Below are 13703 nucleotides of genomic sequence, written 5' to 3' on the forward strand. Positions count from 1 at the left end.
TTGCCTCATCACATTTTGTTGTGTCGAAGGCACTGGTTTTATGGGTCTCACTTTTCAAACATCCTATTTTGCGTTCAGTTTAGCAGCTTCGCAATACGATGAAGTAGCAGGAAGGGAGCTGGCATTTCTCATCTATGAGATCAACAACAGCCCTAACCAAAAAGATACAAAAGCATTCATAGATATATTAGAAGGATATGATCCTTCAAACTGGAACAAATCAACAGAAAACATCTTGAAAATAATTGAAGAAGTTCCAAATAAAATCCAAGTGGTCAAGAGACTCATAAAGAAAATATACATAAATCAACATATTCCGACAAAGAAAATGAATAAGGTGAACATTGTAAATATCCTAATTGATGCAATAGGAAAAAGAATGCCAAAAGCATGCAAACTGTGTAAGGTGTGGTATAGCATAGTTAATCCACAAAACCTGATCAGAAAATGTGCTGCATGCAACATTCCGACGCATCCACAATGTGCTGAGGTGTAATGCAAGATATGAATAAAGATACCAGAATATTTTGCTCAACATGTCTATCATGGATAGACAATGTTATTAAATCAAGACTGAATGTACAAATAGTTGAGGATGAAGAAGAAGAGGAAGAGGAAGAAGAAGTAGAGTAAAACGGAAGAGAAGTAAACAAAACTGAAATGACAGAAAAAATAAGGAAAACAAAGAACAAGATAAAAGTATGGAGGCAGAGATACTCATTGATACTACATATGAGGCAATCAAGCAGCATACATACGAAGAAATAAATTACGACATGACAACACAAAAGAAAATCCCGAAGAGGCTCTACCCAGATTTGAACAATGATGGGAAAGAGGAAAAAATAGACAAGAAAGATAAAAATCTGCAACCTTTTGAAAAGAGGCAATTGCAGATTCGGAGAAAGATGTTACTACAAACATCCTAAGGTATGTCACAACTATGAAATATATGGTAAATGTGCATACCTAGACGGCTATGAGGATGATTGCAGAGATCTACATCCAAAAATATGCAAAAACCTAAAAGAAGGAAAAGGATGTAAGTTCGACAAAAAATTTAAATATATGCACCCTGTAGCCATGAATCAAAATAAAATAAATAATCAATCTAATAATAAAATCCAAAATAAGAAAGAAACACATAAAGAGAGGAACAAAGAATATCAGGTGAAAGAAAAAACCAAGCCATCAACGCGATATGGTGTGTCACCAAAATATTTCCAACCGTCAGCTCCAAGATACAACTCAAGAGATAAGAACTATTTATGATGCAAGAGGTTATTGCAGATACGGAGAAAATTGCAGATTCAGACACAAAATGAATAATTATGATAAAGGAAGATCAAATATTATGGAAAAGTTGGATTTTTTAATGTCAGAATTTCTGAAATGAAGAAAAGAACAACATACCAGAACAGGAAAGAGACATGGGAAAATCCTTATTATTACCAATATTAAATGAAGGAGAAAACACGCAAACCATCATAGTGATGAATGTGCAGGGTTTAGTTACGAGTAACTCAAAAAGATAGAGTACTTAGAAGAACTAACCCAAATTGAAAAGAAAATAGATATAATGAATATAAGTGAAACCTGGCATTCCCAAGAGACTGGGAATGATGATCAAATAAAAGGGTTCCAAACTTATAGATCAGATAGAAAAAAAAGGAATCAAGGGGGAACCGCAATATATGGGAAAGACAAAAAACAAGGAAAAATATATGAGAAATATAGTAACTCAGAATGTGAACTAATAGCGGTAGAATTTGAATCTGAAAAATTAATGAACATATACCCCCTAATACTAAAGAGTTTGACATAATAATAGAAATATTGGATGATATATGTAGAAATCACAAGGACTGGACTATTCTCCTATCTGGAGACTTTAACTTTCCTTTCGTAGACTGGAAAGAACGAATAGGAGATTGTGGTTGTATTTATACATATAAAACAGAGAGTAATAGTAGTGCAGAAGGGACCGAGGGCAATTTCGTAAAGCTATTAGATATGCTACTAGAATACAAACATTCAACAAATAAATCACCTGCCAACAAGAAAGGAAAATACTAGACCTAGTATTTGTGAATGAGGTGAATTATGTTAAAGAAATAATAGTTTATAATGCGAGTATTTCAGGCCATAATGTCATAGAATTAACAGTCCATTCCAAAGCAATTGAAAACAGAGATAAGCAAGAAATGAAAAAGTGGGAAGGATATGGAAAATACAACTTTTACAGTAAAAATATAAAATGGTCAGAAATAAATGAAGAATTAAACAAAGATTGGGATAGCATTTTCGTAAGTGATGACATAAGAGTAAATACGGAGATACTATATGAAATATTAGGGAAAATAGTAGAAAAATATATACCGAAGAAGAAAAGTAAACATCAGTCATACATACCAAGAGACAGAAGGATCTTGTTCCAGAAAATCAGAAAGTGGAAAAAAGGTCTTGCAAAAGAAAAAAATGCCTGGAAAGTTATAGAACTAAAAGGTAAGATAGAAAATGCAGAACAAAAGATTATACAAATCAAAGAAAATGAAAAAAAAACGGGACTTGGAAGGAAAAAAACCCTATTAAATATCAAGCAAAACCCCAAACTATTATACTCGTACGCAAAAAAGATTGAATATAAGAAGATAGAATAGGCCCCTCTAAGAATTGAAGGGGAGATTAACGAATGAAAAAAAGAAATATGCAACAATGGGCAGACGATATAAGAGAGAATTCACCCCTTACCAAATTGATAATGAAGATAAGATACAGAAGTAAGGGACGAAAATAGTGAATATTTAGCTGACATAGATATTAATGAAGCTGATATTGTGCAGGCTATTAATGAAATTAAAAATGGAGCTGCTGCAGGTCCTGGTGGTGTTCCTGCTATTTTGTTAAAGAAAGTAGTTCATTCTATGGCAAAGCCACTTGCAATATTATTAAGACAAAGTGTAGATACAGGCAAGATTTATGATGAGCACAAATTAGCATATATTACCCCTACTTTCAAAAGTGGATCAAGAACTATAAGAGGAAACAAGTAATTATAGGCCTGTGCGTCTAACATCACATATTATGAAGTGTATGAAAGGGTAATGAAGAAAAATATTATGAAACATTTAATAAAAAATAATTTGTTTAATATAGGACAACATGGTTTCATACCCGGAAAAAGTACACAAACCCAACTGTTAGTCCACCGTGAGAACATATACAAAAATATGAAAAGCGGAAATGAAACAGATGTGGTTTATCTAGACTTTGCAAAAGCTTTTGACAAGGTAGACCATAATATATTAGCGAAGAAAATTAGAAAACACAATATCGGGGATAAAGTAGGAAGATGGTTAAAAGAATTTTTACACAACAGAAAACAGATAGTTATTGCAAACGATGAGAAATCGGATGAAGCTAAGGTAATATCCGGTGTGCCACAAGGTACGGTGTAAGCTGCAATACTGTTTGTTATTATGATTGCAGACATAGACAGTAATGTTAAGGACTCGGTAGTGAGTAGTTTCGCCGATGACACAAGAATAAGTAGAGAAATTACATGTGATGAAGATAGGAACGCGCTACAAAGAGACCTTAACAAAGTATTTGATTGTGCAGAGATAAATAGGATGGTATTTAACTCTGATAAATTTGAATCAATAAATTATGGAGACAGAGAAGGAAAGCTATATGCATATAGGGGACCTAATAATGAGACAATCACAAATAAGGAAGCAGTTAAAGACCTTGGTGTGATGATGAATAGGAACATGTTATGCAATGATCAAATAGCAATTCTATTGGCAAAATGTAAAGCAAAAATGGGAATGTTGTTACAGCAGTTCAAAACAAGAATTGCTGAACACATGATTATGCTTTATAACACATATGTTCGTAGTCCACTTGAATATTGCAATATGATATGGTACCCACACTATCAAAAGGATATTGCACAAATAAAGAGTGTACAAAGGTCCTTTACAGCTAGAATAGAAGTTAAGGACCTTGACTCCTGGGAAAGACTACAATCATTAAAATTATATAGTCTAGAAAGGAGAAGAGAACGCTACATGATAATTCAGGCATGGAAACAGATAGAAGGAATAGCCGAAAACATCATGGAGCTAAATATATCAGAAAAAGCAAGCAGAGGTAGATTAATAGTGCCCAAAACTATACCAGGAAAAATAAGGAAAGCACACAGGACATTAATCCACTACGCACCAGCATCGATAATGCAGCGTCTATTCAATGCGTTGCCAGCTCATCTGAGGAATATATCAGGAGTGAGCGTAGATGTGTTTAAGAATAAGCTCGACAAATACCTCGGCTGCACCCCAGACCATCCAAGATTGGAAGATGCAAAATATACCGGAAGATGTACTAGCAACTCTCTGGTAGACATTAGAGGTGCCTCACACTGAGGGACCTGGGGCAACCCGAACAAGATGTAAGATCTGTAAGGTAAGGTAAGGTCTCTCCTTCGCCTTCATCTACCATAACTCTACTAGTAGATTTTCCTAGCTAATATATTCCGTACATAACTATTTCTACAGACTTCTGCATTCTTAACAATACGAGTTTGTATGATTATGAAATGTGCCAGCATTTTCTTGTTTTTGTTTAGTTTAGTGGTCTCAAGACAAAATTAATTAGATAATTAAATATCTTAAATATGGATTACTGTCTCGATGAAAACTACTGCACCAGGTAAAAAAAAAAAAAAAAGTGCTCTCAAGTTCAAAGCAAATGTAACTGTCGTTTCTTTCTCTGGTAGAGAAGACGGTTCAGTGTTATACTAAATAACAGGTACTGGAATTGTAGGTGGATGCATTCCAGAGCAATAGAAATTATATTCAATATGATAGGTAGGTTACTCGGTTGTATGAACATATATATAGGGTGTTTCGAAAATAAAGCCCCCCGCCCTCTACAGCATAAACTAAAATTGATATGGAAAAAAACAATAGTAATTCAGAACAGGTATTTATTTAAGCTTCTCTTTGAGTATTTGATATTTTGTGTGGCCTCCATCTGCCTGTACTACAGCCTGCATTCTTGAGGGTTATGATTTCAGTAAATCACAAAAAAGCTGAGACTCAAACTCCATTTGAGCACTTCGGTCACCTCTCTTCGCAAGTCGTTGAGGCTTGGTATACCATCATAGTTCACTGTGCTCGCTTCAACACGATCCTTTAAGGTACTACCAATGTTTTCACACACATTAAGGTCAGGGGAGCTACCTGGAAATTCACTTGACGAGAAGAAATCGATACCACTGTTTCGAAGCAGCTCCTGTGTCAGAAGAGCCTTGAAACGTGGTGCCTTATAATGCAAAAAATTGTGATTTCTTCAACAGATAAACCACAGTTTTCAGCATCTTTGAGGAAAGGAAATACTCCACCAGTAAGCACAGTTTCTCTGAAGTATTCGCCATTCCATGACTATCCTTTTTCTTTGATGATCCACATTAACTGTTTGGCTGTGAAACGGAGAAAAATTCCCAAACATTCAGGAAATTTCACAACTTGGCGATAGCGCACGTCATTGCTGATATCATCCAACTTTGCAGCCCAAATGATGTCATTTTTATGATTTGGCTTCCTGACTGTGTAAATGAAGAATTCATCTGATGCGGCAACATGGAGAAAGTCAGCTTCATCCCAATCTTTAAGAAATGAACCACAAAACCATGCACGGTCTTCTCTCTGTTGCTGAGTGATGTTGGGCTTGCTGATAACATGAAATGGCTTGATACCAGATTTTTTCAACTCATGATATACAGCACTATAACTTCTCTTCTTTCCCCTTTTTGTTTCTAGTTCAAGCACCAATTTACATAAAGTCTTTCTTGGTCTACCCAATGCCTCAGCTATGATGTCTTTTGACTCCTGAGAAAGGACTTCAGCCCTTACAAGATTCTCACTCTTTACGTGATGACAGTCCATGGATTTTTGTTCAGTTTTCTTTTAACAAAGGATCCATCTCTTTTAATTGTATTTAGCTATCCAGGGAACGTGAAATGAAGGATGCACCAGCATCCCTGGCCTCTGAAGGTTATAGCACGGGTTCGGTCAATCCATCTGATTTCCTCCAAGTCGTTAGCCATGGCTGTATCTAACTCCATCACTCAGTCTGAAAATACAAGAAATGTAAAATGAAAAATGACTTAAGAGAAACTTAAGATAATGTACTTGGAGATAGCCTATAGCAGAAAACTTCATAACTTTCCATATGTTCTGTGGAGTGGGGGCGGGTGGGCTCTAATTTCGAAACACCCGGTAGTATACTACATAATTAATTAGTCAATGACTGAACACTTGAAAATGGAATTCAAATTTTCATCATCTATAAAATTATCAGTTTTAAAACAATTTGATGATATAGTGTGGTTACACAGTACTGTAGGAGTGCTGCATACTTTATTGGAAGACAACATTCTTTAAAACTACTGTGATTCAAATTGACCGTCCGTCACAGAATTGTACAAAGAATTTCCAGTCACATAACATGGATTCCCTGGAAAATGACTTTGTGGTTAATCAAAGGTGTGTTTACTTTTGTTCTGTTACTGAATTGGGACTGAATTTAGATTCCAGGTGATTAATGGTCGCTGAACCGCATTCATTCAAAACAATTCTTATTATTTCTACGTTCTCAAATAATAAGATAATTGTGAATTGTATATTTACATCCCATTTTTAATGTGTTACAAGAAGTCTCAAATATTTCCGACGTTCAGAAAGCTGCCTGCATATTATATGAAACATATACGCAACGTCTTACTAAGGTTGCGTTCACACCAAACGCATCGCGTCTAGTCGCGCTAATTGATGGCTAGTGTCATTTTCGCCTTAAACAGGAAGAGGGATGTTACTGTTTTCTACTTTGTTTTCATATTGCGTTTCAGTTTACGAACGCGAGTTATATTCTAATAAAATTGCACTCCTTTATATCTTTTTTCACTTTTATGTAGGACAAAATGTAATATAATTAAATTGCAGTTAATCTTTTCTTTCTATCCATATGATATACATTTAAAAACTTAAAACTTATCTATAGTTTTTGAAAATGTTTATGGTTGAGTAGTTAATTATTATACATACACATTATATATATATATATATAATATATATATATATATATATATATATATATATATATATATACATATTTATATATATATATATATATATATATATATATATATATATATATATATATATATATATATATATATATATATATATATATATATATATATTTCTCTTGATGTTTCGGCTAATTCGTTTAGAATTTTATCTTTTAATTAGTTATCCTGTAAAATTCAATAAAAATGAAACTTGCCTTAGAAAAATGGCAATTTTTCCCCTAAGTTGCAATTGCCCGCCTGTAGGTAGTGTTTTTCTTATAGACAAAAAGGCAAATAAAGGAAAATCCTCAAATTTATTTTAACAGATAAGATTAACAAAAAATCCCGCATGGAGGGAGAGAGAGAGAGAGAGAGAGAGAGAGAGAGAGAGAGAGAGCATGGAGAGAGAGAGAGAGAGAGAAATCAGACAAAGAAGATACTTACTGCAAAAAATCCCAGAGAGTGAGAGGGAGATTTTAGCAATTTATAACACCAAGAGACAAGGCAGAGTTAAAAAAAAATGTTTAGAATATTTCCTGCTATATTTTGATAAATCGAAATATTTCTCGTGGAATATAGAAAATCAACGAAAAATCGCTAGAGAATGAGAGGAGAGTATGTGAACTGGGTATGCCCAGATATTGTTCGAAATACGGAGAGAAGTCTATTCACTTGTGAGGTTCTTCCTGACTACTGTTGATGGAGTTGAACAGCCCAAGGAGAAGGAACTGAAGGAGAGAATTGCGGCTTGGCGAGACACCATCCGGTGCGAGAGAGAGCAGCAGGTGAACTTGGACAGGATAATTCTTCAACTGCAACAGAGGCTCGACAACAATGAAGAGATTCAGAAGGCGGGCGGAAGGGAAGAACACACTCGTGTGATCCAGATCACTCAGGAGATGTTGCAACAGCTGGCCTGGCAAAAAAGGGCCTACTCGCTCGAAGCTGACACGTTCCTGAAGAGGGAGAACGACCAAGAAAAGAGGGAAAATCGGCAGCTGGAAGACAAGATCCTTAAGATCACAGATGAAAATCAGCAGCTGATGGAAAAGACAAAGGAAATTGGGGAGAGAAACGATGCCCTATGTTAGAGGATAAGGGAACTAACAGTGCGGTTGGCAGAAGGCAAACATCCAGGTTGAGAGGCAAGAGGAACTCGTATGACAGAAGGAGAGAGACCCGCAGTTAAAAAGCGAAGCGGCGCGGATGGCGAGGCTCATCCAGGAACAAAAGGACTCGACCGAAAAGCGCGAATCCGGCAGGAAAGACGTCGAGGTCAGGTTTGAGTGACTGCAGAAGGAAGTGGAAGACCTCAGGAAGGAAAAGTTTGGATTCTGCGAAACTCAAGAGGAAGGAGCTGACATGCCTTCTAGAGAAAGGAAATCGTGGCTGGAGAGGAAGACTGGTGTCCAGGGTGAACAGAACGAAAAGCTAGAAGATGAGGTTGGACAGCTGCAAGGAGCGAAAGAGAAATTGGTTTACAACCTGCAGAACTTGCAGGGGAAAAACAGACGCCTGGAGAGACAACTGGAAACCGAAGGAGCAGCTGTTTGTCTTCAAGAAATGGCGCGATCTTCAAAGAATGGCGCTAGCCTCACAAAGACGGATGAGATATGAAAAATTTGAGGACAATGTTTGTTGTATGAAAGGATTCATAGAAGCCGCAGGAGAACTGAAAGGATTCAGAGAAGCCCCAGGAGAACTGAAAGGATTCAGAGAAGCCCCAGGAGAACTGAAAGGATTCAGGAAGAAGCAGCAAGAGAACTGAAAGGATTCAGAGAAGCCTCAGGAGAACTGAAAGGATTCAGAGAAGCCCCAGGAGAATTGGAAGGAGTCTGTGGCATATTCTGGTTCTAAGACTAAGCAAAGGTGTTGTCTATGACGGGACTGGGCGGGCGAGGCCCGCCAAGCGTCCCGGGACCGGGTGGGCGAGGGCCCCCACGCTTCCCGGGACGAGCGGGCATGGCCCGCCACGCGTCCCGGGACAGGCGGGCGTGGCCCGCCACGGGTCCCGGGACTAGCGGGCGGTTCCCGCCACGGGTCCCGGGACGGGCAGGTGGTGCCCGCCAAGCGTCCTGGGACCAGGCGGGTGGGGCCCGCCTTGCGTTCCGGGACGGGCGGGCGAGGCCCGCCACGCGTCCCGGGACAGGCGGGCGTGGCCCGCCACGGTCCCGGGACTAGCGGGCGGTACCCGCCACGGGTCCCGGGACGGGCGGGTGGTGCCCGCCAAGCGTCCTGGGACCAGGCGGGTGGGGCCCGCCTCGCGTTCCGGGACCGGGCGGGCGAGGCCCGCCAGGCGTCCTAAGACCGGCCGGGCGAGGCCCACCACGTGTCCCAGGATGGGCGGGCGAGGCCCGCTACATGTCCCGGGACGGGCAGGCACGGCCCGCTACGTGTCCCGGGACAGGCGGGTGGTGCCCGCCACTTGTCCCGGGACGGGCGGGCATGGCCCACTACGTGTCCCAGGACAGGCGGGCGCGGCCCGCCACTTGTCCCGGGACGGGTGGGCAGGGCCTTCTACCTGTCCCGGGACACAACATAAACTAAAGACTTCTTGCATAATAACTCAGCTAATCACGATGGAGGGTGTTTATCTTTAATCCCACACAAGAGGAGGAACTCTAGTGCTTAAATGAAATGTGCAATGAAGTCTTAATCTTGAACAGGTCACAGAGGTAACACGTGCTTCAATGGTGGACAAAGGACGTTCAGTAGAGGCGTCATAAAAGGGAAATTTGAAAATGGAAATAGCAAGATTTATCTTGAAGGAATAGGACTGGTTGGATTTTGCACTTTTGAGACGTACCTGTAGTCCTTAGTGGCTTGCACATGTATCGTGATGTCTGAGGAGGGCTCCAACCTGCGACGACGAAGCAAAGGGGCTGACTTCAAGTCAGAGGCAAGCACATCTGCCCGATAACAGAACCTGGCATAGACTGAGGACGAATCAGGGCATTTCTAAGCAGCCTGGGATCACACACTGCCTACGGCATTGTCTGGAAAGATGCTAAAACACAGCCAGCAGATTTGTGGGAAAAGTGGTCTAAAGCTAGGAGTACCTAAAGCCCACCAAGAAGCCTATATAACCCCTGCGACCTGCCCTTCTTACCCTATACACTAGGTCTAGTCGTTAACGGAATTTTTTTTCCCCCAAACCGGACATACCAATCTCCCTAATGCTTTAAAGGTGGGGGTAAAAATACCTGCTCTTCTAGCAAATAACTAAAACTGAATGATACTAGGAAGACAAGGCAATAAAAAACTGTAATATATATATATATATATATATATATATATATATATATATATTATATATATATATATATATATATATAGTATACATATACATGAGAGATTTCTAGATCCGCCACTGCCATACCATCTCAATCGTGACTCTCTTATCACTTCTGTAATCTTTACTAAGTCTTCCCTTCATCTTATTTCATCATTTTAGCAATCTCTCAAACAGCAATACTCCCATAATCCACTCAGCATTCTCATCTGTTCTCTGAATCTTTATTTCCTCTTTTCTTCTTAGAGCCTATGTTTCTGTTCCATACATTAACGCTGGTCTTATTACAGTGTTATATCTTGACTTTTAGCTTGATTGACATTTCCTTATCACATACTACCCTAGCTATCTTTCTCCACTTCCCCTGTGCAGCTTTTTATCCTACTGCCTTCGATAATGACACCTAAGGATAATATTAAATAAAAGTATTTGATTCTATATCAGACGATATTACAGAGTTTATGAAAGTAATATATATGAAAACACAAGTAACGGGTAAAGCACGGCTTACTAAATGGACGTAGTCATGGTCAACCTCTCTTCCCCGGTTTAGACAAAAATTTCAGTTTTATTTCCCATTCTATTCTGTCTCGCGTTCATGTAACGATGTATATTTTGAGATGTGGAGCCTCACTACAGAACATAATTCTTAAATACGAATCACTAAGATAAAATGCGAAGTTGGTCTAGTGCTTACCTTTCAGACCACATCTGTCCTTGCAAAGGTATTCAGATATTAAGAGAGAGAGAGAATAAAAGTTTTTTTGTTTTTGTTTCGTGGCTTTTTTATATATACTAGCAGATTGTGCTTCACCTGAGGATAAAGGGTTTCAGTCTTTAACTACTATAATGGAATAAATAAATACAACAGTTACATCACAATACAAAGATTCATTGCTTGCACTAAGTCGCCAAGGTCGCCTGGGTACATTCTTTGTAGAATTTAAAAAAACTTATGATCCTTGACAGGAGTAAATAATTATTCATTTTATGATTCTGGATGACTTATAATATTCCCCAATTCACCGCCCCCTCAAGCCCCAGCCCCCGCCTCCACCGCCCTTTATTTGGGATAAAGAGCCGGGCGTGATAGTATGAACCAAATATCTCTGTATATCTATACGCAGTGATTCTCAAACTTGGTGCCGTGGCACCCTGGGGTGCCATAGACAGCGCCTAGGGGTGCCGCAAAATTAAATTATCATGAGTTTTGTCTTGGCCAAATCGTCTTAATGAACGTTTGAAAAAAAAAATTTGCAAAAGACTTCATATAATTATCAGTGTAGGTAGGAAGTTACATGCTCAAACATTTTTCTCAAATAGAGGTTGATATTTCCTTTTCTATACGTGTACAAATACAATACAACTACTACTACTACTACTACTACTGCTAATAATAATAATGATAATAACAACAACAACAACAATAATAATAATAAAGTGTAACATTCGTCTATTCATTCTCACATTTTCTTTGTTTATACTCGTTGCCCGTCCGATACGTGGTCGGTTCTCGTGGGCTTTGTATAACCTCAGTTTTCCACTCCCGAGTCAGTGAGGCATAATACGTCAAGCCGTAAGTTCTTTGCTGTTTCTGGGGTTATATTACAGTTGTATCGAACAGTATTGTGCTTCTAACATACCGTACAATGGATAAGTTTGTCTTAAGAAGAGAAGACACGAACTTAGTGGTGAGGGTGAAGAAAGGGACGAAAGTGGATGTGTGAGTGAAAAAGATTTGGCCATTTCTTCTAACATACCGTACAATTGATAAGTTTGTCTTAAGAGGAGAAGATACGAACTTAGTGGTGAGGGTGAAGAAAGAGACGAAAGTGGATGTGTGAGTGAAAAAGATTTGGCCATTTCTTCTAACAAACCGTACAATGGATAAGTTTGTCTTTAGAGGAGAAGACACGAACTTAGTGGTGAGGGTGAAGAAAGGGACGGAAGTGGATGTGTGAGTGAAAACGATTTGGCCATTCCAACAACAAGTAAATCAACTTAAAAAAAAAAAAAAAGGCAAGAAAAGTCGCTCCTACTCGGATAATTATTTAAGTTTCGGATTCTTCTGGTGTAGTGATGAAGTTTCTCCTATGCCATTGTGCGTTATGTGTGGTGATAAATAAATTAGCTAATGAAGCAATGGTACCCAGCTAATTAAAGAGGTATTTAACTCTGAAACATAATCATCTTGCTAACAAGCCTCGGTCCTACTTTGAAGGACTTTTAAGTGAGCAAAAACAAGAGTGTGATGCTTTCTAAGAAAGTAAAAGTTTCTGATAAAGCACAAGAGGCCAGTTACTTAATTGCAGAGTTAGTTGTTAAAAGCATGAAACCTCATACAATAGCAGAGACTCTGATTCTCCCTGCATGTAGTGCCATAGTAAAAACAAAGTTTGGAAGTGAAGCAGAAAAAGAAGTGAGGAAAATTCCCGTTTCGGATAGTACCATTAGCAGACGGATTCATGATATGTCAGCAGACATATAGGAAACTGTATGTACCTCTGTGAAGGAAAGTGAAATGTTTGCACTTCAGGTAGATGAATCCACAGACATTGGAGGTATGGCTCAATTACTGGTATTTGTTCGGTACATTCATGATGTTAAAATAGTGAACCAGTTCTTTTGTTGTAAAGAACTTAAGGAAACTACAACAGGCAAAGATATTTTCTCTACATTAAGTGAGTACCTAAAATCAGTTGGTTTGTCCTGGCAATCGTGTGTGGGGATTTGTACAGATGGGGCACCTGCCATGATTGGCTCAATTAAAGGATTTGTGTCATTAGTGAAGAAAGAAAACAGCAGTGTGATAACACGTTGCTTTCTTCATCGTGAAGTGCTGGTTGCAGAGACAATTAGCAATGATTTAAAATCTGTACTGGGAAAAGTTGTAAAAATGGTGAACTTTATGAAAAGTCGACTGCTGAAGTCTCGCCTGTTTGCTAAGCTATGTGAAGAGCTTGAGGCAAAACATTTGAATCTCTTCTACATACGGAAGTAAGATGGCTGTCCAGAGGGAAAGTATTGTTACGAGTATGCGAACTGAAGGAAGAGATGCTTATTTTTTTCACTCTTGAACAACAAGAGGAATTCTGTGATTTACTGGCAGATGTCACTTGGTTTGCAAAATTTTCTTATTTAGCTAACATCTTTGAACTTTTAAACACGGTAAATGTCAGCATGCAAGGAAAATCAGAAAATATTTTATCTTCCACTGATAAAATTAAAATTCTGAAAGAAAAACTGCAACTGTGGGGTGGCAAAGTAAAAGAAGGC

The 13703-nt window shown here is 38.6% G+C and overlaps 1 protein-coding gene across 1 annotated transcript; it reads left to right on the forward strand.

The window, feature by feature from the left end:
* The first annotated feature begins 12678 nt into the window (after positions 1-12678).
* LOC135220564 (protein FAM200A-like) lies at positions 12679-13428 on the forward strand. The gene is made up of 2 exons (XM_064257792.1): positions 12679-12846; positions 12964-13428. Exons 1-2 carry the CDS (start codon positions 12679-12681, stop codon positions 13426-13428), a joined length of 633 nt encoding a protein of 210 aa, XP_064113862.1.
* The last annotated feature ends 275 nt before the right edge of the window (positions 13429-13703 follow it).

Source organism: Macrobrachium nipponense, chromosome 20 (assembly GCF_015104395.2).
Source record: "Macrobrachium nipponense isolate FS-2020 chromosome 20, ASM1510439v2, whole genome shotgun sequence".
In the NCBI taxonomy this organism is placed as follows: domain Eukaryota; kingdom Metazoa; phylum Arthropoda; class Malacostraca; order Decapoda; family Palaemonidae; genus Macrobrachium; species Macrobrachium nipponense.